This window comes from Molothrus ater, chromosome 10 (assembly GCF_012460135.2).
Source record: "Molothrus ater isolate BHLD 08-10-18 breed brown headed cowbird chromosome 10, BPBGC_Mater_1.1, whole genome shotgun sequence".
Lineage (NCBI taxonomy): Eukaryota > Metazoa > Chordata > Aves > Passeriformes > Icteridae > Molothrus > Molothrus ater.
The window spans coordinates 17,064,398-17,092,088 of record NC_050487.2 but is presented as its reverse complement, the minus strand read 5'-3'; the positions used below and the strand labels follow the sequence as shown (position 1 = coordinate 17,092,088).

At 45.7% G+C, this 27,691-nt stretch overlaps 1 protein-coding gene across 1 annotated transcript; it reads right to left on the bottom strand.

Moving 5' to 3' along the window:
• Nucleotides 1-669: 669 nt before the first annotated feature.
• Nucleotides 670-27,691, bottom strand: AP2M1 (adaptor related protein complex 2 subunit mu 1). The gene is made up of 11 exons (XM_054515898.1): nucleotides 27,605-27,691; nucleotides 17,097-17,209; nucleotides 11,492-11,757; nucleotides 10,016-10,098; nucleotides 6,483-6,618; nucleotides 6,245-6,386; nucleotides 3,806-3,925; nucleotides 3,172-3,307; nucleotides 2,358-2,455; nucleotides 2,103-2,214; nucleotides 670-1,788 (listed from the first exon to the last, which is right to left on the bottom strand). Exons 2-11 carry the CDS (start codon nucleotides 17,168-17,170, stop codon nucleotides 1,654-1,656), a joined length of 1,302 nt encoding a protein of 433 aa, XP_054371873.1. The 5' UTR covers nucleotides 17,171-17,209; nucleotides 27,605-27,691; the 3' UTR covers nucleotides 670-1,653.

The following is a 27,691-nucleotide window of genomic DNA, read 5'->3' as shown; positions in this document are numbered from 1 at the left end:
CGATCGGGACGGGCCCGGATCCCGCTCAGCCCCTGCTCGTTCTGTCACCCAGGGAAAGAGGATTTGGGAGAACTTGGAGTTTTTTTCTTCCCTCTTTTAAAAAGTTTTTGCTTTTAAACCACAATCAAGACACTGCAGGTTGGGGTTTGGGTTTGAATTTTTTCATCCACCGATGGGAAATGCGCACTTGGACATCCTCACCTGGTCACAGACTGAAGGCAGAGGGGCTGAGGCAAGGGCCAGCTCCAGCTCCTCAGCAGTTATTGATTCCCTCAGCTACCCCATACAGCACCCACCTTGGCCCCTGCCACCAAAAGCCAAGTTAAAAGGAGAAATTGTCTTTTGAGTTTTTTCAGGTGAGTGCAAGGAAAGATGACCAAGATTCTCTTAAGCCTGGCTTGGTTTACAGGGGGCTGGGACACACTCCACTGAGTTCAGTTCATCCCAGCTGCAGCCCCAAGGAAAGCCCAGAGCATCCTCCTTTCTCCAGGGAGCTGCAGCACTGGCACAGCTGGTAACAAAAGCATCACTTGTTCTTTTCACCTACCAGCCCCCAAGCAGCCCAGGGCTGGGGAAGCAGCACAGGCAAGCCCCCAGACATTGTGGCACAGGCCCAAGGCACAGCCCAGGCTCTTGCAGCACCAGTCCCAAAGAGCAGTGCAGGCAGCCTTCTCCATTCTACATACTTTATTAGATTCAGAGCTGGACAAATCACAAAGTGTACAAAATGGAGACCACACTACCGGAAGCAGGATTGTGGGTTGCAGCAGCATTCCTATAGCCCAGAAGCATTTGGTAGAAGTGTGGAGAGGGCAGGCTGGGTCAGGGTGGTCTTACTGCCAACTGCATTTGAGATTCCCCAAGAACAGACCCTGTTCACATCCTGACAGAGCTCAGCTGGCCCACACTCCCTGGGACAGTGGGGCCACGTCTCCAATTTGTTTGGAAAGGACAGACTGGCTCAAGCCAGCAGTGGGTAGGGGTAAATGCTCCAAGGACCTGAAATGCTGTGCCACCCACATACACACCAGCAAGAGCCTAAACCCTCATCATCCTTTTTGGTCACAAACCTTCCCACAGCAGGACTCTATACTGACAACTTTGCAGGAAATAAGGTGGTGGTGAGATCCGGTGAGCCCACCATCTTCCTTGGTGGGGGCCCAACAAACTCACCACCCCAGCCATCTCAGACTGGCCAGCAACATCTACCACAACAGCAATAGCTAGTACAGAAGCCAGGGTAACTTCAACTCAGATTTGTCCAGTCTATGTTTAGGTCTATTCTACGAGTACATATGCACAAGAACTTCAAAAATACTAGGATATGATGCAAGTAGTGAGACACCAACAGAAGAGGAGTTTAATGGTGGACGTTCCCTAGAAAGATCACGAGAAGATGGGAGTTAGACTAGCCCTTGCCCACCCTGGGACGGGGAGCAGGAGGCTGACTGCACCCTGCACACGACTGGGTTCTGAACTTCATCTGCAGCGTGGGTGGTAACTGAGCACAGGCAGGCGAGTCCACTCCCGGGGTGAGCCACAGGGTCTTTCAATCTGCGTCGAGGGGCCAGGCAGACATCTCTGAATGTAGCTGAAGACCGAGGAGAGGCAGAGCATGGCTTGGAGAAGAGGGAGCCTGCTAGCCTGCTGGGGCTAGCATCTGGTCTCATAGATCCCACTCCTGCCGATGTACCTCACCCATTTTATCACATCGTGGTCACTGTAGTTCAGCTTTGGCTCAAAGACTTTCAGGTAGCGCACCTTCAGCCCAGAGGGTGCAAATGGGACCTATTGAGAGAGGGAAAGGCAACAGAGAGCATTGGAATGGGGGTAAGATGCTCTCCGTACACAAATGCCAGAAGACCCCTGGGCAATGCATCTAGAAACGGACATCAAGAGTCACTGTTCCCTTCCCTGCTCCCTGCATGCACAGTGCCAGACTCCTGTGGCTCTAAGGGCAATTTTCTTCCATTAGCTTTACCATCTGGCTGACCTTACCTGGCAGCTTGTCACAGGGGATGCTCAAACCTGCATAACTCCCAGAGGGACTGACAAAGCTTCTCCAAGGTTGGATGCATCCTGAAAGGCAGACAGGTACTCACCTCAAAGTTCATGGAGATGGGAGGCCGAGCCCACTTCTTCTTGTCGTTGGTGGGCAGCAGCTCAATCTCCGCGCTGATCTGGGATTCCTTCATTCCAGCCATACGTTTTATCCTATTGGAGAAAGCTCAGAAGTGAGAGGGTGCCAGGGTTTATGCTCCCCATCAACTACATAATCTCAGGCAGACAGGAGCACTGAACAGACCCTGCCTCCCAGAGGCCTGCCCCTAAATGCCAGCCCCAGCATGCTCACTTACTTCCAGACAATGGCATTCTCACTGGCCTTGTACTTCGCCTTCCCTTTCATGCAGATCACTTGCACTCCACTGGTGTTGAGGGGTGTTGGGATCCGGACCTGGAAGGCACAGTCTGGTAAGCGGGGGCAAGGAGTTTGCAGCCTGGGCACTCTGGGCAGTCTGTCCTGCACCCCTTGGGCCTTCTCTCTCCCAGCTCAGGGCCCAGAGAACATCAGCCATCACAAGGCATCCTAGGCTAGCTCTCCAGTTTCTTGCTTTGAAGTACACATTCACAGTTCCATAATACACAAAGTCAGTAAGGAACAGGGCAGAGATTGCCATGCTGCAGGAATCCTGGGTAATGTTGGGAAGATGAGTTCAGGAAGGATGCCAGGCATTGCAGCAGGCTCTGGACAGCCCAGCCTTGCAGCAGTAAGCTGCTGCAAGATGGGGACTAAGCTGCAAAGTCACCCCTAGCCTGTCTTACACAGCTCACAGCCTGCTGCCTATCTGACATACCATCAGATCATGCAGACAGAAAAACATGAAATTTTCACAGTGGCTGAGGAATTAAATGAACAATTGCTGCAGGGATAGAATGAAGCTCCTGCCAAGGAAGCTGTGCAAATGAAAACAGCTTCCACCTCTCTACTCTATAGCACCTCACCATTCCCACAAAACAGCAGCACCACACATCTCAGAGATAAATCAGTTCACTTTTTTAGCCCTCTTCAAGCTTGAAGACTCATCTGTGAGAACTCTACTGCAGTGGACATAAACTAGAGGCATGACTTCCAGGCACAAGGTACCACAGTTGTTTTTTTTTAACTCTTACCTCTATCTTCTGGGCCAGCAAGGAAGGTTTGAAATTTGATTTGATCACCACTTTCACTTCCAGCTTGGTCCGGCCCACCTCTCGCACCAGTGGGATCACACGGAAGGGAAGGATAATGTCCTTTGTGGTTCGGTATCTGCAGGGATGGAAGTTACAGTGAACTCTGAGGAGGAATTAACTCCCTTATGCCTCAAACTGTATCACCCTCCTAAAGAGATAGCCTCTGAATATGCCAAACAGCTTGGAAACATCAGCCAGAAAGGAAACAGTAGTTAAGATCCATGCTGCTGTAGGGCAGCAATGGTTTCTTGTGTCTCAAGTTTTGTATCTGATTCCTGCCAACAGCTTTGTTCAAGGACACCAGTGTTAAACACTAAAAACAACAGATACGAGAAGCTCAAAAGCAAGAAAACCCAATCCAACACCATGGTTATGGCAAAGAAAACTAAACACAGCTGGGATTCCACATTTGTAACAGATGGATTTGTGGGATACCCTACAGATTCCACTCTGAAAAGGGGGTGGTGTGTATTTCTTAAGTGCTCAAGGGCTTCAAGTCTGCCTGGGAGCAGCAACACTACTGTAGCAGCAAGCAGATGCCAACACCAGCCTGTTCACCCTCCACCCACAGTACCTCATGAGCTCAAATTCTCCATCTGGTGGAATGAAGCTGATGCTCCTCTCAGAATCAAACTTGCTGAGCCTCACACACTGGTGGAAAGTGCAGTCATCAATGGCAATTGACTGTTTGCCGCTGAAAATACAAAACACAGTCAGAGAAGCACAAGCTGCAGCTCTGGTATCTTGGTGCAGTCAAAATCTGTCCAGGCAGAAACTACTCTACAGAGCATGTTGCCATTGCAGGTGTCCAGGAAATGGGGAGGCAGGGAGAGATTAGGGGACAGCAGCCTCTTGGCTCAGACTTTCCTTGTTTCACCACCACAAAAATCATATTTCATGAAGCTTGTTTGAAAGAATTTTCTCCCTCCTCTACCCAAAGAGGAGAGAGCTTAGAAGAGCACCCTTCTGTCATAGCCAGCACAACAATGCTTGGGTCTGACCGCCAGCAGCACTCAGGACTGCAAAGGCAACTCTGCCAGCCCAAGTCTTCCCACAGCACAGTTCAAAGGAGAGAAAACACTTTCCTGTCCACAAAGCTATCCCACTGCCACACAGCCAGGAAATGCCAGGTTCAGAGTATTCCTGTTCAGAAATCTTCAGAAATCTCTTCAAAGCTGTTCATTTCCACACTGCCAGCAGGTGGTTTGATTCTGAACCAAATCACTAAAACCATGACATTGTGACATACAAGTCTGTATCTCTCCTAAAAATCTGATGAGCTACCACCTGTCCATGTATGTGCACCAGCCTAACCTGCCAGCCTAACCTGCACTGAACTTGTGCCAGGTACTAATTCCTGAAAATACAGGTCCTAGTCCAGCCAAAACCCGTCAGCTACTGAGAGGGACCAGAAGGCAGGAGCAACAGAAGAGGCAGCAGTGTAGAGAAGGTGCAGCAGTGTATCACTATGGTATCTAGGCTGCCTCAGTTGCTGGAAGCAACAGGACAACCATGCCAATATGCCAAGATAGTGTGAGAACTACAGCAGGTTTAGCTCTCCTAGGAACCACCACTACCTACACAAAGGGGAAGCAGACTGACCCCAGGCTGACTGGCTGTCTGGTTACACAACCACCAGTGGTCTGGTTTGTGCTTCAAAAGGAGGAGTTAGTATTTCCTAATCTGCTGCTCAGATGACAACCAATCTTAGTCAACTGATTTCTATTTCTTTGCCTAACAGCTGAGAAAGCCTCTACCTAGGATTGCTCCAGGTCTCAGGCAGCATTACTCAGGGTTGGCCTTGCCACAAGCTACATCCCAAAAAGCAACTGATAGCAGCTGTCCCTTTTGGTCACCTCATAACTAAATGCTTCTGGAGAGTAATGTCTCCAAGCTGGAGATGCCCACTGGATAATCATTGAACCACCTACCAAGAATCCCTGTTCATCTTACTTCTGTAACTCAAAAAACTACCATATTTACTGGCAAAGGCAGTTGGCACAGGAGCTTTGGGACAGTGTACTGACTCTTCAAGGCCTGTGCAGTTGATATTTTCACTAGAGTAAATCCTCACTGGGCCCATCAGCCATCTCAGGCTCATCCACTTTACTAGCTGAATTCTGGTACAGGAAAGATGGCTTAAAGGTGACAGTGAAGCGATAGCTCTTGGCTTGGTTCTGAGAGAAAAGGCAAATAGCAGCTCAGCTCCATTTACAGGAACCATCATGGAAAGTGTCTGAGATCCAAGTTACATGCACAAGTCACACAAAGCAAGAGACAGAGGGAGAGCAGAGTGCACACAAAGCTGAAGCAGATTATCTACCTTCCCAATTCACTGGGGGTCAGCAAAAAAAAAAAAAAAAGACAACCAAGAGAAATACAGATGAGTTGCAAATGGTTAGTGAGACGAAAATGGCAGTCCCGTTGCTTTTATCTCTTCACCCCAAGCAGGAAAGCTGGAGAAGGGGTTAAGAGCCGTTTTCAGCTTCAATGTGGGTACTGACTGAGGTGCAGCTGGGAGGGAGCATAGCTGGGCTCTCAGAAAGGATGTGCCTCCTACTCACACAACCACTGATCACCTGTAATCAGCAGGAGGGGCTTCCCCAGTCTTTGTTCTACTTTATGGAAACAGTCCAGGTAAAGCAGGCAGAGGGATTCTTTCACTATTTCTTGGGAGCACTGCTACTGCTTTTATGATTAAGAGCACTGAGCAAAACTGCTAGATTTACAGATTATAGGAAAATCCATCTTGGGGAAGTGTTTCCAGGTGCAAGAACTCTACACTTAAAATTATGTTTGAATGTTAATACTTAAAGAGCTGAAGAGAAGCCCTCTGTATTGAGGCCCTCAGGATGGTAGCTTGCATGACAACTGATCTACCCAAAGTTAGCAGTACCATCTGAAGGGAAGAAAAAACCCCAGCTTTTAGTCTGTCAGATCAGAAAAGCTATTAAGGGCTGCCCTTTCATAAGAGTCCCTGGTGGCAAGTGGTCACCAGGTCCAAACCTCTTACCTTTTCCCCGTTTCATCCGCAGTCCCTTTGCCCTGTTTTTCAATGACAATCTTGTCATTCATGCCAAACTTGCATTCTGGCATTCCACTCAGATAACTCTTCATCACCACTCTGCCAGAGACATGGGCACTCAAAACCTGACCTGGTTAGAGAAGATCACAGTTCAGAACACTTACAAGAGTCACCACTCACAAACCCTGAGCAGGAGAAGGATGCCAGCTCAACACCACCGACTTACCCTGTGGGGACATTAAGAGGTTCACACTCTCCAGCACATCAAGAAACAGTTCATTGCGACGGTATTTGATTCCCTCACGTCTCCATCCAATCTGTCCAGTCACCTGGCTGGTGATCTGGGACTGCTCTTCCTTGGTCTGAAGAGAAGAAATTACATCTTAGACATAAATAAATTCAAAGACTAAGAAACCTTGCTCTGAATCTAAGAGCAAACACTTGCCATTTACTACACATACAAGTTTTTGTCACTTCAATATGGGTGCTGTGATACCTCACATGATTTGGTGATTCCCTCCTCAGAACATCAAATTCTATGCCTAACCAAGAATTGGCCATAGCAACATCAGGGAATGTTGTTCTGTTTTGCCAGTAAGTCCATTAGGCTACCTCTTAGTGCAGGGAGGCATGGGCTCCACCAATGGCATTCAAATAATCTCAGACTGTCACATCAATCCATATTAAGCAGAGAAGCTTAACATGGATTGATGTAGCAGTTCACACCCTTATCCAACATGAAACCCCAGGGCCACAGGAGAGCTAATCCCCAAGGCCTGTTTCTTAATAACTGCAGTCATAAAAGTTACATACCAACACAAACCCAAAATGCATCTAACAGCACCCAGGCTCTAAGCCTTCAAAGAGTACCAAGGGCTGTGCTGAGAGGCACAGAGAGATTTCCTACCTGATGCTAGAGGTGGGGTCCAGTCACATGCAGAAAGTCAAGAAGTAGGTGTATAGTAGCAAGTGCAGTGTAGACAGGGTTAACAGGCAAGCAGGTCAATAGCAAGAGAAGGGAGGAAGGGAGAAAGAGGCAGATTAGGCTTAAGGCTACCTGAGGACAGGAAAAAAGCAGGTCAGCTCTTTGTTAATTAGGGAGCTAATTAGCACAAACAAGATGAGGGGTTTTGACCTTTAGCTCCCTGCAGGAAACCCAGCACTCCAAGCAGTGAAATTAATTTTCAGACTTGGCCCATTATTGACAATCCAAACACAAGGTGGAGCAGAGGGAGAGACAGGCAAAATACCACTCCCAATAATGTTTCTCTTAGGAACAGACTCATGCTGGTGTTCCTAATGCAAATCCTGGATGTCTACCATGTCACAGATGCCCTGACTATGGGAAATAACAGGCACTTTGGGTCCTGGATAAAGTGGTATCCTTGTTAATTCTGCTCTTCCACACAACAATGGTCCAAAACACAAGTGGGTTCTCCCACAGCAGCCCTGCAGTAGGCTCACAGTAGGTGGCAGTACATGATCTCAGCTTCACACATGCTCTTGCCACAGACAGGGTCAGTTCCTGAGCAAGCACAGGCACTGTCTCATCATCCAAGAGACAGAGTTTTATATTCCCCTGAGAACTGCCTAGGTAAGTGCTCAATACAGTACACAAAGTACCTCTCTGTCTGTCCCACAAAAAAAGCACTGTCTTGTTCAATGCTTTGTTCAGGCTTTACAAGAATACGTAGATTTAATACCCAGAGCTCTGTCTTCCAAAGGGACGTTGATCATGTGATGACGTTCTCATCTCCTGCAACAGCACCAGTACCTGACCTGACACTTACTCTGTAAAGTGACCAGATGGATCTGGAAGCAGCTGCTGAAGTTGAGACCACCCAGCAGCATGAGTATTCCCTAAGGGAGGCACTGAAGACACCTGGGTTTGAAGTTTCATTTCCAATCTTTCATTGAGAACAAAGTCAAAAAGTTGAGTTTGGAAAGTCTGCCATGAATGGATTTTGTTCCTTAAATTCCTCAGGACACAAGCCCAAGGAAAGCATCACCAGGAACTACATGAAGATAGGAAACACAGATGATAGGCCAGATGATTCAGACCCAGATTTTGGTCCTAGGTACCTGTGTGAACTGGCTCTAAGTCAATGAGGAGCTGAAGGCTAGAAGTACCAGAGTAGAGAGCAGGAAACATGGCAGGTACTGTTTCAACTGGTGTCCTTGCCATCCTGTGCCTGCAATAGATTAATTCTGATTTTTGAACTGGGCTGCACAAAATGCCAATACTGAGCAGAAGAAGAACTGCTTACTTGTGTAAAGCTGAAAGCCATACTCCTCTTTGTAAGGAAAGGACTAAACCTGCTATTGAATTAAGCATGACACTGCGACAGTGGTTTGCACACAAACAAGCACAGAAGTTTGTTAAAACCAACAAAAGCAAAAAAAAAGAGCAAGGGAAGGAAGTGTGGGAGGTGGTTAGTTTTGAGTTCTCCTAGGAACAGGAGCTGATTCAGCTATCTTCAGTGCTGACTGCCCAAACTGTCAGACTGCAGAAGGCCAAAGATTTACACTAGGACTCGTGATGGGGACTGAGACCGGATGCATTCACATCTGGCCATGTTGCAAAACAGTTTGCTGTTCTAGCGGGAAATATGTTGCTCAGGGGCAGCTTCTCTCTCTCACCTCCTCTTGAAATGCAGTTAGTCTTGCTACTAGATTAAAAGTCTAAAAAGGAATTCTCAGAAAATCAGTGCTGATGAACTGAGTTGAAACAGAGCCTCCAGAGACTGACCCCTGCTAACCTAAACAAGAACAGTCACCATGCAGGCTCCTGTTTGCCCTTTGCTTCTGCTTGTAGCTGAGGCTGAAGCTTTACTCTGCCACAGATTACAGACACTCACTATGGACTCCCAGCTTTTTTTTCCTGACTCACTGCTGTGCAGGGGAGAGGACTAACTTTAAGGCTAAGTCCTTATTACTGACTTGCACAGCTGTGTCAGATGGACAAGGTGGACAAGATTCCTTGGGGACATGAGAAACAGACTATGAGTTTCCTTTGAATTCAGAGGTTAAGCATGAGCTTGTGAGACAGGAAGCCTAGTTTTGAGGGCTGTACTTGGAGTAGGATTAGAACTAGTTTAAACACATTCCCCAAACCAGTCCAACTAACCATCTTTTTCCCAACACACCCTTTATCTTCTAACTCTATGTAAACTTGTTGCAAGGGTTAACACTATGCTAAAAGCACAGCAGAGATTCTCATCTCTAACCTAAGAAAGCTCAGGCTGTACTGACGCTGACCTGCAAGGATGTTACAGGCAGAGACAGAGCAACATGGGCTTCCTGACTTCACAGCAAGATTCACAAAGCTGAAGAATACTTCATTATAAGGCAGGCATGAAATCCTGACAGCTCTGGTGGAGACTTGCTCAGTGAGATTCACATGCAAAAAAGCTACTTCTGGTTCAGCAGGTAGATTTGTTTATTCTCTCAGAAGCTGACACAGAGCAGAGCCTGAAGCCAGCAACCATATTTACATGCAAGGTACTGACATTATCCTAGCTCTGGGCTCTTCCTCCTTCATCTTATCATGTGCCAGGGAACATGAGGTAGCATAGTGCAAGGACACCTAGAACAAGGTGCCACTGAGATACACCCCTGCCAGGTGTTCTCAACCTTTTCAGGCACCTTCCTTCCACAGGGGTCAAATGGTTAGATGGTAATTAAGACCATACTCTCTTGAACAGGTTTAGCAAAAATTAACCAGCAGAACAGTGCTGTACCCCAAATTCCTCTGATTACCTGACTCTTGATGCCTTGCTGAGTGATGAAAGTCTTCAGGGCCCCTGTTTCAGAGTTCTGAGGATAGCCAAAGTCCAGGATTTCTACAGAAGGGTAAAAGGTTAGTTCAGAGCTACAAGGAATAAACACATCAACTAGGCTAACTGCTACTATATGGAGAGAGGCCATCAGTGCACAGGTACTGCTTACACATTGAATTTCTGGGTAAGTTGCTGCAGCATGCCTGACCAAGGGAAAAGAATCCTTCTTGCTACACTGAGCTCCTGGAACAATACTTTGGAGATGAGGGGTGATGGAAAGCTGTGTAAGTGATGAATTTGCCAGTTTTTAGACACAACCAGACCTCAGGACTAAATATCAACTAACCTAGCCATCTGCACAGGGCACACTGAGGAGTTTTTCCAAAAACACCCAGGACAATAGAGAGTTTTTAAAACACCACAGCAATTTTATCTTTGCAGCTGTTTTTTTCCCAAGTTTTGTTCTTATGAAGATGTAATAAAACCAAAACCTAAAACAACAGCTGAGCTGTGGCACTGCAGGATGAGTGTAGGAGGGAAACAGATGTTTACACACAGGAAACAGTACACACCTACTTCCCCCTCAAAGAGAAAGGGAACAATCCACAAGAGATTTAGAGGGGAAAGAAGACCACTAACATGGTTCTGAGCAACATCACACTGGCAGGTTTGATCTCACTGTGCCTGCAAGGAGGCAGCAGTGACTGACCAAAGCAGAGAACAGGCAGTCTCTTGGTGTGCCCTGAGGGAACAGGGAGAACATCAGTCACTGTGATCCTAGGCTAAGAATCCCAGGACACACACGTATGGTGCATTGTCTGGAAAACAAATTGAAACATAACTAACACGAAGTCCTCATGATATGTGAAACAGGGGCAGCTCAAGGGCAACCTCCACAAGCAGGCTGATATCACAAGCAGGTGAAGGGACACTATTATTAATCTGTGGTGAAATCTGGAGCTGTATCAGTGGGGGAGGTAGGGCTGGGAGAGAGCACATTGTGTTTTATTGACTTCTTTCTGTTCAGAATTGAGCCCAAAAGGCAACTTACTAGGGACAAGCAACTTAAGCCTGGGGTGGCTGCTTCCATACACTGCTAGAGCCACCTGGGCACCAGCTGACCTTAGAGGTGCTACTGACAGTCCTCTTGATATACTTGGGGTAAGGAAAGCCTGACATCTACACAGGATCCCTTCAGAAGCTGAGCTCCAGTACCAATTGTCTCAGTCGTACAAGTGCACAGCTCCCACCATTTCAGGGAAGGGAATCTGCACAAGGCTATGGACTTGGACACTCACATTTGCAGTACAGGTGGCATTAGAAAGCCGAACAAGTAATTTTGAACTCTGCCACACATGTTAAAAATACTTCAAGGATTATTACTACATCATACTAAGCTAAGGATTTCAGAATGACCAAGTGCAACAGGGCACAGTATATAAGGGAAACATCTCACCATCCAGCAGCTCATAGATCAGCACGAAGTTGTTCTTTATGTTCTCCTCACTGATCTTCCCGAAGTAGGCAGTCATCACGTCGCACATCTTGTAAAGAAACTCAAATACCATGGCAGCATTGACATTCTGCTTGGTGACAGCAGCCAGCCAGATGTTGGAGCGCTTGACATGGAAGAAACTGGTGCGGGCGATGTTGGTGACGGGCGAGCGCACCTGCTGCCGCGCGTGGATGACATTGACGCGGAAGGCGTCCACGGCATTGCGCCTGCGAAAGCACCACCAAAGACAAGTCAGCACAGCAAACGTGACACCAGCTGGCTGCACAGCTCTGCTTCTGCCACTACGGTCACACACTGAACTACACACACCGAACTACACACAGCAAGCTCACCTAGGGAGGATGCCTGGGGATCTCTCCAAGACGGCAAGTGAAGGCTCTGAGCAGAGTTAGACACTAAATTCTGCACAAGTTCAAGGAGAGAGAGAGCTACTGGTCTCTAGGGAGGTTTGGACTACAGTGTAACTGTAGTCAGAAGGAGAAGCAACCCTCTGTCTGGAGTAAAATGGCAAAGAAACCTTCCCTTCAATTAATTTTGACAGCACTCCCAATTGATTGTCATAGCTGGAAACAAACACATTAGCAACATATGGCTCAGAGAGTCCAGTTTTGACCAAACACCTAATTATTGTCTGTTCTGTATGGCCAGGCCTTCACACTCTTGCCCCAAAGCAAGCTGTAATCTCCCAAGATACATGTCAATGGCAGTTGCTCCCAGACATACAACCAAGGGAAAACCAGCAAAATTTGCCCAGGCCACCCAAGAGATGTCAGTGCCCAGGCACACTCCAGAAGGGAGCTTTAGTTCTCAGATCCAGCTCACCTCCATACCCCACACACTTTGGATGTCAGGCTCAAAGCAGCAGGAGGATTAGAATCACCATTTGATTTCCAGTTACATGTCACCTCAAGACTGCTCTGTTTCAGAACAGGTGTCTTGCATCCAGACTCAGAGTCCCCACAGTGAAACATGTCAGCAGTACTGCATGGTCCAGGACCATTCACAGTCAAGAGTTCTGCCCCAGTGCTGAAAAACTGCTGTGCAAGCTGCCCATAGGTGCTGCCCTCTTTGATCCAAACTGTCTATACACTAGCAACAGGGGAAAAAGCCCTCCTTGTTACACAAGGAGTCCAAGTGACATTCTGGATGCCAGCTCTTGCACAATGGTCTCCTTATCCTGTAACTACAAGTCAGAATAAACTTCCCAAATTAAGTCCACCAATCCTGAGAATACAGGAAGGAAGCCCAGGTGCTTTATATGACAAGACCAAAACTTAAAGCAACAGTCTACACACAAAGCCAAGACTCATTTAGTCGTGCTTTATTACTCATTCTCTCAGACACTCTGTAGAGCAGGGGGTTTGACTGCAGCATCAAGGCCATGGTACTGATTATGCAGAAACACGTTTGAGAGCAGACAGTAAAATCATCCTTGCAAGCAAGGATACAGGCATACAAATGCTTGTAGGCACTGAGGGTTGTCAACAATCCAACACACAGTTCCAAGTTAGAAAACAAAGGATATTCCAAGGAACATATGCTACCACAGCAGGTGTTTGCTCCTTGAAGGTCTGGGGACATATGTAGAAGTTTCATCAGTAAACACACCCCCCCATAAGCAAAATTCTGGCTTTTGAATACTTCTCAGGTGTTATTGCTCCAGAAAGTTTGCAAGCTGGAGTTAAATTAATATTTCATTTCTACTTTAGTTTTTCCACAAGAAAGTAATGTAATCTACTATAAAATAATATCTAAAACCCAAATCCTCCCCTCCAGTAAGCCTTGCAAGGAAAGTTCAGCTTGTTCTGGAGCATTAGCCCTCCCAGCCTCAAGTTCTAACCCACTAAAAGTAGCACCAGAACCAGTCAGCAGACTGGTGCACACTAGAGGAGAAGCCTCAGGTCAGGGAGGCTTTGCTAGCACACCAAGTGCCCACTGTGCAGTGCCAGTCGTGGCCTACCACGCGTCTCTTACCTATTGCTACAGCAGCCAATGAGATGGGATGGACAGAAATGGCGCCAGCGGAGAAAGGAGGAGTGACAGCAACAAGAGAAAGGGTTAGAAACACACACACAAGGCACAATGAATCCAAAGAGATAAGAAGAGACCAAACAGCACCCCCTCCCCCTGCTCCTTGGCACAGAAGGCCAAGGTAGTATTGGATGGACAGTAACAAGCTACAGCAGCAATGAAGCCCTCACACAGGGTACAACACTGACATGCCATGGTCAGGCTGTCAGCATGGACAGATTTGTGTTTGGCTGAACTTTAGGGATAACTGGGCATTTAGTCCAGGTGAGCTGCACCTGTATCACAACAGTGATACCCAGTCTGCTCTGCTAATATAGGTAGCAGCCCTTGGTGTGGAAAAACCCCAAAGCCTCAATCAGAGGCATCACCTGGGGACCGCAGAGTATCAAGTATCTTCTTCCCAGTCTGCCTCAGGACAGGGCTACAAGTCTGGGTGGGAATTTCTGTGACAGTACTTCTCATTTGAAGGTGTTTGGGTCGATGCTTTCTGGTTTGGTCCAGCCAACAGGAAATACAGCAAGTTTGATAGAGCTGGAGCACATCTGGAGAGATAGGGCACATCCTGCAGATATAGACACTGCTCTATCCAGCTTGCACTTTTTCCTTAAGGATCAAGAGCCACGAAGCTGACGTGATGTATTAGAAGCTCAGAAACCAAATATCTATTACATTTAAAGTGCATGCAGTTTGTCATGTAAGCTGCTCAGTTTCAAATAGCTGAAGTTTTATTACACAGCTGCATTCTTAAATGCAGGTAGGTTCCCCAACGACTAAGTCACTGAAGAACAAGGCACTCAAAAATCACAGCAGAACTCTCCATGGTGTCCTGAATTATATGCATGGTGTTTTGCCTTTTTTTTTTTTTAAATAAGGCTGCTTATACATGCAGCTAGCTGCTGTATGGACAGACGCGCTACATGCACCAAAGCCATTCTAAGTTGCAAGCAAAGAAAGTTCAAGTTTTGTGGTACTTCTGCCTTTAACAAAATCATAAGAAGGATATCCTCATTGTTTGTCACTTTGGTCATTATATCTGAGCTATGTGCTTCTTAAGGCACTTAAACTGCAAAGGGAGATGGTCTCATAACCACAGATGACCTTTATCTCCCAGCTCAGAAACTGAGGCTTCAGAATGCCAATGGCAATGGCCAAGACTAAGGAGTCCTATGGGTCAATCACTCATGAAGACAGGGAGCAGTTATGCTCTTTTCCTATTCAACTACCTCCCAACAAGCAGGGTGGGTTCAGCCCTCAGCACTTCAGAACTACTGCTTATGACCTAAGAACTGTATGGTATGCGAGAAGTCCATCACTCAGCCGTGTGGTTAGAGACAGAATTCCTATAAAGCTGAGTACAAGCTACAGCATCATAGCTATTCCTCTCCTTACCTCCCACTAAGGGTTAAGATATTAAAAAGTTTAAATAGATCTGGCATTAATGCTAATGTTCAGACTAGGAAATGGAAAGACTCTCAGTTTCTTGATTACACAAGATGAGACATAGCCATTTCATAAAAACTTTTTGTGTAAGGCTACATGTTTAAAAAAAATTCCAAACTGAAGGCCTGTTTAAGAAAAAATCCAGCACCTTGGGAGCAACTTCTGTCAACAGCCAACACCAGCTCCACCTAAGTCACAAGACTGACACTTTCACAAGAATTGAACGGATGATTTCACTGAAAGGAGCACCTCAAGTACTAGAGAAAACACTAGAATATTTTGGCACTCTGCCAAATGAAAAAGTTAAGATAGGATCAGGCAGGAAATCCCATTTTCTAACTTTGTCTGGCCAGCCAGCAGGAAGTACTTTATCATGTAGTGAACATAAGACACTCAGTCTGTAAGAGAAACGAGCCAAGATAAAAAGCAGTAGAAGATCATATTAAAAATACCTACTTTGCTCCCTAGTTTGCATCTCCACAGCCATAATGACATTTAAATCAAGAGGCCTTCTTGAATAAACATCAGTTTGAGAACCATCTTGTACGTGTTTCAAGTTTGCAAACAACAAAATATTTTTGCCAGAAACTGCAGCGAAAGTGTCCCTAGCCCCCACCTGAAATATACACCAAAGTTACCTATAATCCAGACTGGCTTGGCTCAGCCACTGTGATACCAGCTTTACAAAGTCAGTTCTGTCATATGAGTTGCTCTGAAGAGCTTCAGCTAACAGGTATTGAAGACTGATAAGAGTTTGTACAGTAGAAAAGAGGCAAAGCATCACAGCCACTGGCTTTCTGCTTGAGAAATACAATGCTTCCTTGGCTCAGCTATGTATGGAAGTCCTGGAATAACTCAGTCAACCTTAGAACAGCTACTTCACCTTAGCTGACCTAGAACAAGCCAAGAGACTTAAAAGCTCATTAGGTGAAGCCTCATTACAGACACTGTGTTGACTACTCCCTCAATGAAACAGTACAAGCCTTGACTAGCTACTAGTTCTACCTCAACTTTTAACCTCCACTAGACAATCCATAACCAGAAGGGACATACTCTTCAGACCAGAGCAATCTGAAGGCAGATTGGCTTGACTGTTTTTTGTCATTTATGGCAACAAGTTATTTCGTAGCACATCCTACCACTAGTCATTGTGGAGATCTGGTACTTTTTCCTAAACTGGCCTGAAGGCTCTCTCGCACTGAACTCTGAATTAGCGCCTACCACAGCTCTGCCTCTGTTAGCTCTGTCTTAACCCTGCCAACTTAATTACTAACCTCCACCTAATGCCTGACACTATGAAAACCCACTAGAAAAAGTACTGTTGTGCACTAACCCCTTGCATTTAAGGTTTTCAGCCCAAGCAGCACCATCACTTACGGTTCCCTACAGCACTATCCACTGCCTACAAGGCATTGTATTTTTAGTAAGATGCATTCTGCAAACTAGCAGTCTAAGGGTTGCACAGATCCAGTCTAAGTGAGCATCATAACACTTTGGGGAAGTGCAACAAGACACCTACAATCTACTGAAGGTTTTCAAGGCTTCCCACAACTTTAGTTACCCAATGAATGTAAGCTTTTCACACTAGGCTGCTATACAAAGCTGGGGGACAGAAAGCCAGCTGTAGCAGTACAGCCATGAGACTGCTTGTAGATAAAGCTTTCCAAGACCACAGTCTCCTGCCTGTACTTGATGTTAGACACCAGTGCCTGAAACTAATCCAGAACCCTGGCTATAGTGTGTGGCAGACAGTTCTCACATTACTGCTCCTGTAAAGTTTTAGCAATTACAGTGAGGTAGGCTCCCACAGTGGCAGTCCATGCTGCTGAAGCATTTGGAATAATGGCCAGATCCCCACCATCCAAAATAAAGTCCCAGGTTTGGCTGCAGGCCACCCTTCACTGTAGGTGACCAGGGCTTAAACTTCTTCATTCTAAGCTAAGCCTAGAGCAGCAAGTTGAGTTGCAGTCTCACATGCATGCACAGCTAATGCAGAACAAAGCAGCTCTGGGTTGTTTACTGCACCAAAATGAGACAAAAATGCAAAAACCAGGGATGCAACAGAAGCACTTACCCGATGTCATCCCGGTAGACGCGAGAGATTAAAACCTCTCCTTTGTGATTATAGATGAACAAGCCTCCGATCATGATGGAACTTTAGTCTTCACTTCCCATGTTGCTTAATACCTGAAGCAGAAAAGAGCATATTTAAGCAGGCTGTACAGAAACAATTTGTAGCCAGGACTAAAGCCTAAAGTTGGCACCGAAATAGAAGTTGTCTTCTCATTCCAAAAATCAGCAGGGACAGATTAAGCCTCAAGGACAAGTATCCAAAACATACCTCTTGAATGTGAGAAAAAACACAGGCCTGGAACTACGAGAAAATAAAAGACCCCTTACTTCTACTATAAAGTGTCTGGCTCCCTAAAGGCTGAGATACAAATCAGACACAATTCCTAAGTCTTTTTACATGCAGTTCACACAAATGTCTGACATGTCACCAAGCCTATCACCACATGACAGGGGGCTCCTAGCAGCAAGTACATCTCCATTTATTACCACTTTTACATAGTTTTTACACATCAGAGTAAGAGCCTTTGATAATCCCTAGCAGCCATATCAAGTCACACTTCAAACTGAGAGCCATTTGGCTACAAGGTACCACTGGAGTGGTCACAATCATGACCCATTTGAACAGGGAGATAGTCCTTTAGAAGTTACCCCCCTAAACTGCTAATTTTCTCTTTCTTCAAAGGAAGATTGCTTTGGAGAAAGCTACAAAGCTCTCCCCAAAGACATTAGAAATTATTGATAGAGAAGACTTTTTAAAATATACAGCTACTTCACCAGATCCCATTCCTGGAGTACTATGCACTCCTATTCACTTAGGTCAAAGTCATAACACCCACAAGCAGCAACTGCTTGGTTGGCTTAGTCCCAAGAAGAGAACTGCAACCCTGACAGGGCAGGCCTTGGGGTGATCCCACAGAACTGCAGGGCATTAGATAACAACCATCTCCACACTGCTCTTTGGGTGGGTTAGCCTACACCCACTAGTATGGGCTGGCTGAAAAGGATAGGGAGAGGCCAACCTAGAGACAGATGCTGACAGTGAACTGATATGTGTCTGCTCAGGAATGCTGCAATGACAAAGGTGAAGTGACCCAGCCTTGGGTCACTTCAAATGTCAGGGGAAAAAGAGAATACAAAAACAATGCACACATCAAAGGGACTAAAGGACTTCTGGATTATCAAAAGTAATGTATCCTCTAGAAATTACACCCAGTAAACTACAGTAACTGCCCATCTGAAGGAAGTACTGCAGATGTGAGTTCTGTGCTAAACCAAGGTTTACCGTGCAGCCACTACTTTTAATTTCAGCAAGACAAAAAAGAAACTTTAAATTTCCTAAGCCTTTACACCAACATTTTTAGCTACATCTAGTGAATCCTCAAAGAATAACACTATTCATATGTCTCTGCTACAGGTCTTCAGCTTCCAGATAGGTGCTTCTGCTTATTAATAGAAAAAAAAGAGCCCAAAAGTCAGTTAAATCAAAATAGAAACAAGCAGTTTTCCCAAAGCTCAGTAATAAGCTTTCTGGCTTTATTCTGGTCAAGTATCTCTGGCTACTAGTGGGCTGCCTTCTGCCACTTTTCAGTGGCTTCTTGTGGCACTATCACCAACATATTTTCATGTCTGAGATCAATTAGCACAGAACAGCTTTCCAAATATGTTTTTCTTCTATTCCCAACCATAACACTTTATAACTTTGGGATACAAGTATTTAATTTACCTATAAGTCTCTGTAACCAAATCTATTAAGACATAGGCAGCTCCAAGATTCCCATGTAGTTAGAGTGGGAAAAGCCTTTTGTGGCTGCTCACTGTTTTGTGACCAAGGCTACAAACTGCAGGGGCAGCAATGTCAGCATCCCCACAGCAGAAGACAACCCCACTGGTCAACCAAACAACCCAAATTTCTCAGACCAAAGGAAGTGGCTGTACCACAAACTCACAACTACTTACACAAAGCACACGCAGCTCTAACAGGCATGAAAAGGCAACAGGGAGGTAACGTGCAGGGCTGAAAGCCAAAACATGGAGAATGGAACACAGCTGCCCAACAAGACAGGCAGAAGCTGAAACATTTGCAAGGTCATTCACGCTGGTCAAACAATGAAAAAAATGAGAAACATTGTGACACTGAAAGCAACTTGTTGGCCACTGCAGAAAATTCTTTCCTATTTACTAGTTTTTTCAGTCCAGATAAGAAACAAGCATGTGTTTTCAGAATTCTAAAGTGCTGGCTTCCACATTCAGATACAGACTACTGCAATCAAAGATGGAGAGTTCTTACATTCTTTTTAAGACTTGCATTGTATAGAGCAGCTTCCTGGAAGCTTACGCAACTGGTCAAAGCTGGATCATAAGAATCCTACAAACCCTTTCCAGAAGAATCCTAGAAAGCACATCCTAGTCTTAAAAAAAAAAATAATCTCCCTCTGGGTTTTAATGCTGCTTAAGTTATTTGTTTCACTATTTTTAGTATAAAGGAAATGTCTGCTTCGATAAGCAACAGGATCAGACATGCAGCATAAACAAGACAAAGCCCTCTGCCAGCATGACAAGCAAATCAATTTTGAAAAAGCCTTGATTTGAGTACTTACTGCATTACTATAAAACATGTAGAAGATTGCTGATGAGCTTTGCATTGGAAATTAAAAGCCTTCTCTTAGGAAGATCTACAAACTTTAAATGTCTGAAATAACGATGCCATGCTTTCTCATGTTAGTTTAGAACTTATTCTCTAATAGCTTTGCTGAAATTACAGGCAAAAAAAAAAGAGTATTTTTAATTGTATCACAGTACCTGAGGCAGCAGAGTCAACTGCTTCCTCATCTTACATGTTAGTAAAAGCATGTTTGATGAAGAAGATAGATTATGATTCAAAGGCTTTTAGTCTTCAAAAATTCTTCATCAACGCAATGAAATGCTAGGCTTCTTCCTTATACAAAATATCCCAGGAGATGAGTTCAAGCTTCAGACCACCCATGCAAAGTTAGCTCCTGGTTCCACCTTCATTTTAACATTTAAGACCTGCATTGGTTCATATTCAGAGCTACAGGTAAAGCCAGAATTACCTTTGCTACTTCATCCACACACCTCCTATATGCACTGTTGTACAATTGTTTATCTTGGATTTAGGGTGCCATTCTGTAGTCCCATCTGCACCTCTTTGGTCTACTTTGATCTTCTTTGCCCTTACTACTCTGAATACCCTCATATCTACACACATCCCACTGCTGCAGCTGCTGACCCAGGAGTGCTCTTATTGCAAATTCTTGTATGGTACAAAACAGAAGCCTGCAGAGATCTGCCACCAACCAGCTGATGTGTGCTTGCTGTACTACACTGGCAAAACAACTCGATAATGAACTTGCTCAAAGTCAGAAAGGGGCTTCTCTGTGCTATGTGAGGCCCTGGTTAACACCTGAGCTTGTACTTTCCCCTGCTACTACGGATTAGGGCACGGGATCAGGACATTCTGACAGTTTGTTTTAAAAGAGCAGCCAACTATACTGAGACATGCATGAGCATTATTTCCCATGTAGCAGCAGAATGCCTCCACATGAGTTAGGATTCATCTCAAGTCTGAAAGAACCCACAATTCTACAGCTCTAAAAATGAAATCTGAATTCACATTTAAGTACCATTTATCTAATGATTTGTGTCAGACAATTGGTAAAGTGTTTCCAGGTACCAACAAAGTCACATGGGCTAAAAACGGTGACTATAGGGAAAGGGTTTTAGATGACCTACCCAACTGTACCAGCCACCAATCAGTTCTTTGCAGTAGCTGAAGGACACTAGCAGTACAAACCTCCAGCTGCACTCCTCTCTAATGGCATCAGAGAACAAGGTCTCAACTATGCAAGGTATTTAACACAATTATAATCAGATCTCCCTTGGTCTGCTCAACTTCTGCAGTTCAGCATCTTGAAGAGTTCCAGGCACCACAAGCACAGGCAGCACAACGGCATCAACACAACCTCCAGCAAGTTCAGTTTGGTGCAGGGCTGCTGTCAGCCTTCACCAAGCTTGCCCATGATGGGAGTTGAGGAAACATGGTCAACATTCCAGTCTTTTGTTCACAACTTGCATTACATCCCTCCAAGACACAAGATCAGAATGACTACACTCTCTCTCCACACAGGATTACTTCCATCAGCTAGCTAATGGAAGCATGTCCACACAGCTGGAAACTCAAGAGGTGGAGTAAGTAGCCCAGAGATCTATGAACAGAGCAGAAAGCTATACAAAGGGCAGAATGCAAAAGAAAGTTGCTTAAAGCTCAGCAAGAAGAATGGCTCTTCAAGATGACAATGCCTCTCCTTGAAGTGGCTGCAGTGAAAATAAGCCTGCTTTGTTTTGATCCTCCTTTGTGTTTCAAGTTTCACAGTTTGTGTTTCAAGTTTCAAGTTTGATACTCCTTTCAAGTATTTCAAGGTTACATTCTAACTAGAATGAGGACTTTAGTGGTACAGTTCAGACATAGCACAATCGTCCACATATTTAAAAATAATTAACAGTTTTCTTTACAGATCAGCTGTGGAAGATCCTAGTACTTGCAGTGGTTAAGAACTGCAGGGAACAGGGTTGAAATTAATTTGAGACTGACATTCAGTGTGACTCATGGCTGCTGGAATCAGAAGGCCTCAGAATAAAAACTCCAGCACAGGAGATGGGTTCATCTGCTCCCTGTGCATGAGCAACATGACTCAGAAAACATTGCTCAATCAGCTTTCAATGACTCATTCTGCTCCTCTCCAGCCAGCCTTCCCTAGGGAGCTTGCTCTACACTGCTTCTGAGTTTCCTCAGCCTAATATCTCACTGGCAGACACAGCTTAAGAGCAAAGCCCACCATTTCTTCAACTGTTTACCACAAAGTGCCTGGAATCCAAGATGACTCTAGCTGAAACCTTTGGGTTAATGATCCATCAGCTGCATTTTCAGAGCTTTGCAGCTTCACTCCTTCTGTTTCACTAGCTTGAACATATGGCAACCTGCTCCACACTGGTAGCTACAGCCCTGTTTTCTACTTACAGTGTGGATGGATTTATTCTAGTAAAGGTACAGGGATAATCCACACGTATGCTGAATTCACACCAGCTGGTGACTAATCACCTTAATTTAGGAACAACAGCCCTCTCCCAAGACGCTCTGCATGCTTCAAGCAGCTACTAGGGTAGATGTAACATCTGAATGCAGCTCCTACAAATACCTAAGGCCAGTAGGCTTCCTACCCTTCTGCCAAGTGCTCACATTCCTATTTGCTTCCATTTCAACCCATAAACAGAGAAGGAGAGTAAAGAACATCACAGACAGACCACTTGTATACATGCTTATAAACCCACCAGGAGTTAAGATTACATGGAAATGACTTTTCAGAATGCCCTTTTACTCAAGTGAATATGAGAGCATTAAAATATACCCTTAGAGCAATTGTGGCAAAGTTACAGCATTAAGACACCACCAATTGCAAAAAAAAAAAAAAAAAAACCAAAACAACAAACTACATGTATAAAAACAAAGGCTGGGATAAAGATTTTAATGCATTTCAGTAGTTACATAAGAGAAAAGCAGCAGGATTAGCTGGGCCTACAATGACTGACATGGTAACATACACTTTCCTAAGAATCACACATACTTCCTCAAATCATGTCTCAGTGCTCCCACTGGCCAGGGGATGTGCAATAAGCACCCCTCTCTCAAACAACCAGGGGACGCTGGAAGCCTCCAAAGTCAGTCTGCAGCAGCTAAGCTGCAAACCATAACTAAAAGAGTGCAGAGAAAGATAAAGACATAATAAAGCACAGTATCTGAAAAAACTGCCTTTGTCCACTGATTCCATCATAGATGGAAAATGCTCTGTTTATTAGGTCTGATCTAAAAACAGGTGGCTCTCCAAAAGTCAGACTTCATCCTTTCAGTGTGCCACCCACTTGGAATGCATGGGTGAAGTCAGGAGCATAAGCTCAGGCAGCAGGACCCTGTTGCTGGACTGTCAGCTTCACATATTGTGGGATGCAACAAGTGGCTGGAATGGGAGCTACCTAGTGAGATGAGGCACTAAACCTGCATTTATCAAGTGGAGATACAGCAGCTCCCTCCTGCAGCATGTCAGAGCCCAGCCTTCCTCTTCCATTTCCTCTTCATCAATTCTGACTTACAATGGCTGCAGAAAAATGAACAACGTGCAGCATGGAGCTTTCTTAGACTAAACAAGGCACACGTACGGAATCAACTAACCAGCACAGTTCATTCCCTCTGCAGCAACTCTTTCAGAACCACACAGTACCAATGCTGTAGTTTCTGTTCAGTGCATCCTTCCATGGTCTCTCTGAGAAGCCAAAGTATCACACCAGCAGTAAGACACAACTGCAATATCAGTCATTTGTTCATTAGTTATGAAAGACTAAGCTGAATTGTAGCCTAAATCCCAGATACACAGATATTCAAATGAGTGATTTTCTCCAATACCTTTGTCCCACAACCTGAGGTCTTTCACATGACACCACACAGACCATTAACCATTACCTGCACCAGCAGACAGTGGTAACTTCAACCTACATTGTAAACCTTGAAACTGTTCTCTGCCTTTTGTAGCTGTTTGCACAAGTAAAAACAAGCAAACAAGCTGATCTGCTCAAATTTGTTACTTAGGAAAAACAGTGAATTTTTAGTCAGTTTTCTTCAGTGGTAAAAGGAACATGACTGCAGTAATTCCAGTTTCACATGCAAGGCAAGAAGTACTTCTTCCAGCTCCAAAAGAATTAGGAACTGTCTGAAAGAAATGTGTCACTAGCAATGTAATGCACCTACAGCCTAATTGTACCAGAGTCACCATAAATTTGTGGTGTATATTGGTATTTCTGCCTAAGGAAAGTACAAATACAGCTCTTTGTATCCTTCCATGCCAGCTTCTCTATGCTCAGTGCAGGCCAAAGCTGAGGAACTCTTGAGCCAGGCCTGTTTGCTCCCATGGCATCTACTCAGCAAATCCTCTGTGTCCTCTCTTCAGAGGTGCAGTAGTGACACAGCAGCTCAAGAATAACTACTCAGGAGCAATGTGACTGCAGCAGTTCTTAGGCTGCCTGTAACAACATAACTACAGTTTCACATTGTCACCCCAGCTGTGCCTGGATTTGATGAGCACCAGCAGCATCCCCAGTGAGCACACCTGTCCACTCATTTTAGGAAGCAACTTTGGGATCAGCTCTATTTTCCCAAGCCAGCTGTGTGGGTGATACTCTTACCATATAGATAAGATTTTACCTGTCCAGAAAAGAGTCTGGCACTACAGGTGGGGAAAATAAAGCCTTCAACCAGCCATTGACCAAGGCTGGATGAGGAGGTGTCAGGACTGCTGCTAAGCTGCAGAGCCCTTTTGGCCACAACCTCACTGGGAGAAAAGGCATGAGCTTCATCCAGTACAGGGTACAAATAAACACAAGTTGATCAGTAGTGAGCCCAAGACCCAGCTACTTGGACTTTGTCACTCCCATTAAGGGGCTGAAAGTTTCCTACAGCACAGACATCACTCAGCCTGAATGCAAACAGGAATGCTGATTTCTGTAATCTACAGAGCACATGCAGGAAACAGCAATCACAAGTCAGTTAATAAGCTGGTGTAAAACAACCAACCCCTTTAGTAGTCTATTAAAAGACAGTTTGGGTTCTGACTTAACAGTAAGTAAGACTTCTGTGCATTAATGAGCTTATCTAACTAAGCAGTTCAAGGTACATTAGCTGCTGAGTTTTCATCCAGGAAGAAATCAGGAGAGGTATTGAAGGCAAATCACCAACTGCAGCCATTTCTGCATTCCAGAAATCAGTATGATCTTGGACAAGTGACAGCACTTCGAAGCACGAGAGGGATCAGTCAGGCTGCTCTGGCAAACTGAAGTTGTTGAGAAAACCCATCCATTTAGCTAGCACTAGCCATTATCAACCCAACACTTAAGGCTCAAAACAATGCCATTACCCCACCAGCTAATCTGAGCACCTAAGCTTTGCTTAGTTGGCTGCATTAGCCACTTTCCAGGAGGCCACTGCCTGCACTTGGTTTCAAACAAGAGTAGCTGCAATCACTTCATCCTGGGGAAGACAGGCTGCATAATTTACTTAAGGGGCATACCCTGAGCTAAAGAGCTCCTGAGATAAACCCATCAGTTTCAGAGAAACTGTTCCTATTTTAAACACAATCCCATAAATCCCCATAACCAGTGGGCAGGAAGAGAAGCACGTTCTCTTACCAGGCTCTCCTCCTACAGCCCCCTTCTGTGTGCCATCCTGCACGCAGCCACTCTGAGGAGTCACAAGAGATAAATACTGGCACAAGGAAACACAAGAAGCTCCCTTACTCCAGTAAAACATCACATTTAGCACATCTCTCAGGAATATTTTGAGCCCAACCTGATGTGAACAGCCCCAATGCCTTTTTCTACTTCTACCCACTCTACCAAAGCATTTCTAAAGTCAGTTTGAACTATTTGCTTTTCACTCTTGAGCTAGAAACCTGAACAGTGATTTGCTTCCTATGCATCTTCTAACAGAAGAGGTTCGAGGCACAGAGTGGAGTTTGAGTAAGAGCTTGTATTCTGCAGACCACTAATGGTCTAGGTGCCCTGATGTGTCAGCTTTTCTCTCACTACTCCTACTGGAGAGCAGATAACTGCATTTCACATTCTGTGCATCTGCCTGCAAGCTTTTAGCTGAGCTGCCGACCTCCTGCCAAGATCAAAATAATACATGACTTGCCAGTAACTTTTGACTCAGTAGATCACTCACTGAAGGAGAGAAGCAGACTCTGCCTCACAAACCAATTATTTTTTGGCACCACAGGCCATCCTCCAGTTGGCCCCAGGAATAGCCTTTAAATACTCTAATGGTCTTCAGTAGAATAAGCTTAGAAAACCAGTGCAAGACATTGAACTGCAAAAGACAGTCATGACTTTACCTTTTTTGATGCAGGGATGAGGCAAGAAAAGTTTAACTAGGGTTACAGGAAGTTTCTTTATAAAGCGTGTTTTGTTTGGTGACTGTTGCTGTTCCACCAAAAAAAAAAAAAAAAAAAGAGATTGTATCAAACAAGAATGCATGTCCAGTCCCAGTCCCCTGTTTTTCAAAGAACTCAAGATGTAACCCTTCACAGCCTCAAGAGTCAATTCTCCAAAAGCCAGCACTGGGCTCTTTTGGGAGGAGGAAGCAGCTGGCCATGATACCGTTCAAAGACACCCCAATGCTCTCCCTGGAACATGGCCACTCTGCATCCCAAAGAACACCAGGTATCTTTGTCACTAGATGTCAGTAACATGGCATTTTCTACAGAAGAGGAGTGATGCCTCCCTTCTGACAGGAAAAATATGGAAGTAGACAGTTTGGCAGCATCTCTTCAGATTTTAGATTGTCCCTCCAAGCAAAACTCACAGGGACACACAGAGCTTTTACTATGGGAAAGAACAGTAGCTACAGCTCTGACAGCATTCAAGTAAATGCTGCCCAACCAAACACCACCATGAGCCCATGTACAGTTAGAAGCCCGCAATACCGAGACTTCCAAGCCACAGAAGCCGTCCAGACTCACCTATCTGGGCAAGTTCCAGGCTCAGATTTTGGCAGCCTGAGGCTAAAACTTGATAGCAGCTTTGTCATACTAAAGCAAGCAGAAAACAGATCCGGCACTCACACAGCTTATGGAGAGAACACTAGATGAAAAGCAAGTCATTTCCCAGTGGGGAGAGAAGTCAACTACACTGGCTGATAAAAACAGGCTGTGCTTCCTGCAGTTTTACTGAATCCAAAACCCTAGTCCTGGGAAGAATGGATGTGGAAATGCATCCAGAACAGCCGCTGGATAGGAGCCTGCTTTAAGCCTCAGAATAAGCAGTTGGGCATCAGCAGCGCTGCGCTCTGCCTCAGCAGGTTTTCCGGGGAGGAAGCAGAGTGCAAGCCATGACCCAGCTAATTCACGTTTGAATCAGCAGTACGGACAAATAATTTTCAGTGAAGTTCCAGCCCGATCCGACTGAAAAAAACCTTTGCTCAGGCTGACCTGACGCATCGGTGCCGGCCTTCCTGTGCCACACACAGCCCGACCCTGTCCCCACCCTCCCCGGTGCAGCACCGCAGGGCTGCCACACAGGTATTCCAGCCAGAGAGCTAATTAACAGCTGTTAATAACCCCCTGAGCCACCAGCGAAGTGCGAACGAATGATGGGGTCGCCCGGCACCCCCTCAGAGGAAGCTGAGGAAAAGCCCTCCCGGCGGCCCCGCTTCTCCCGGCCCCGGGGGCACTCTCGCGTCCCTGCCAAGGGCAGCCGGGGGACACCGCACCCTGCAGCCGCCTCCCCGCCCCTGGGCCTGCAGACCCCAACCCCCAACCAGCGGCCAGGGAGCCGTCACCCGCAGCAGCTCGGCCACCGCCCGGGCGCGGCCGCAGAGCGAGCCCAAGCGCAGGAAGCCGCCCGGAGGAGGGACGGGGGCCGCGCAGCCAGGCGGGGAGCGGAGCGCCTCACCTGCCGCTGCAGCCACCACCACCACCAGCACCACCGCCGCCGCCGCTGCTCGCCGCCCCGCGCCCAAGATGGCGGCGCCGCCCCCCC

What these genes read in the sequence shown, in the direction of transcription:
- AP2M1 (XM_054515898.1), bottom strand. Translation starts at nt 17,170, where the DNA reads ATGATCGGAGGCTTGTTCATCTATAATCACAAAGGAGAGGTTTTAATC. An exon ending in GATCTATGAGCTGCTGGATG is followed by an intron (nt 10,099 to 11,491) that starts GTGAGATGTTTC and finishes ACCCTTCTGTAG; the next exon opens with AAATCCTGGACTTTGGCTAT. An exon ending in CCTCTTAATGTCCCCACAGG is followed by an intron (nt 6,387 to 6,482) that starts GTAAGTCGGTGG and finishes TTCTCTAACCAG; the next exon opens with GTCAGGTTTTGAGTGCCCAT.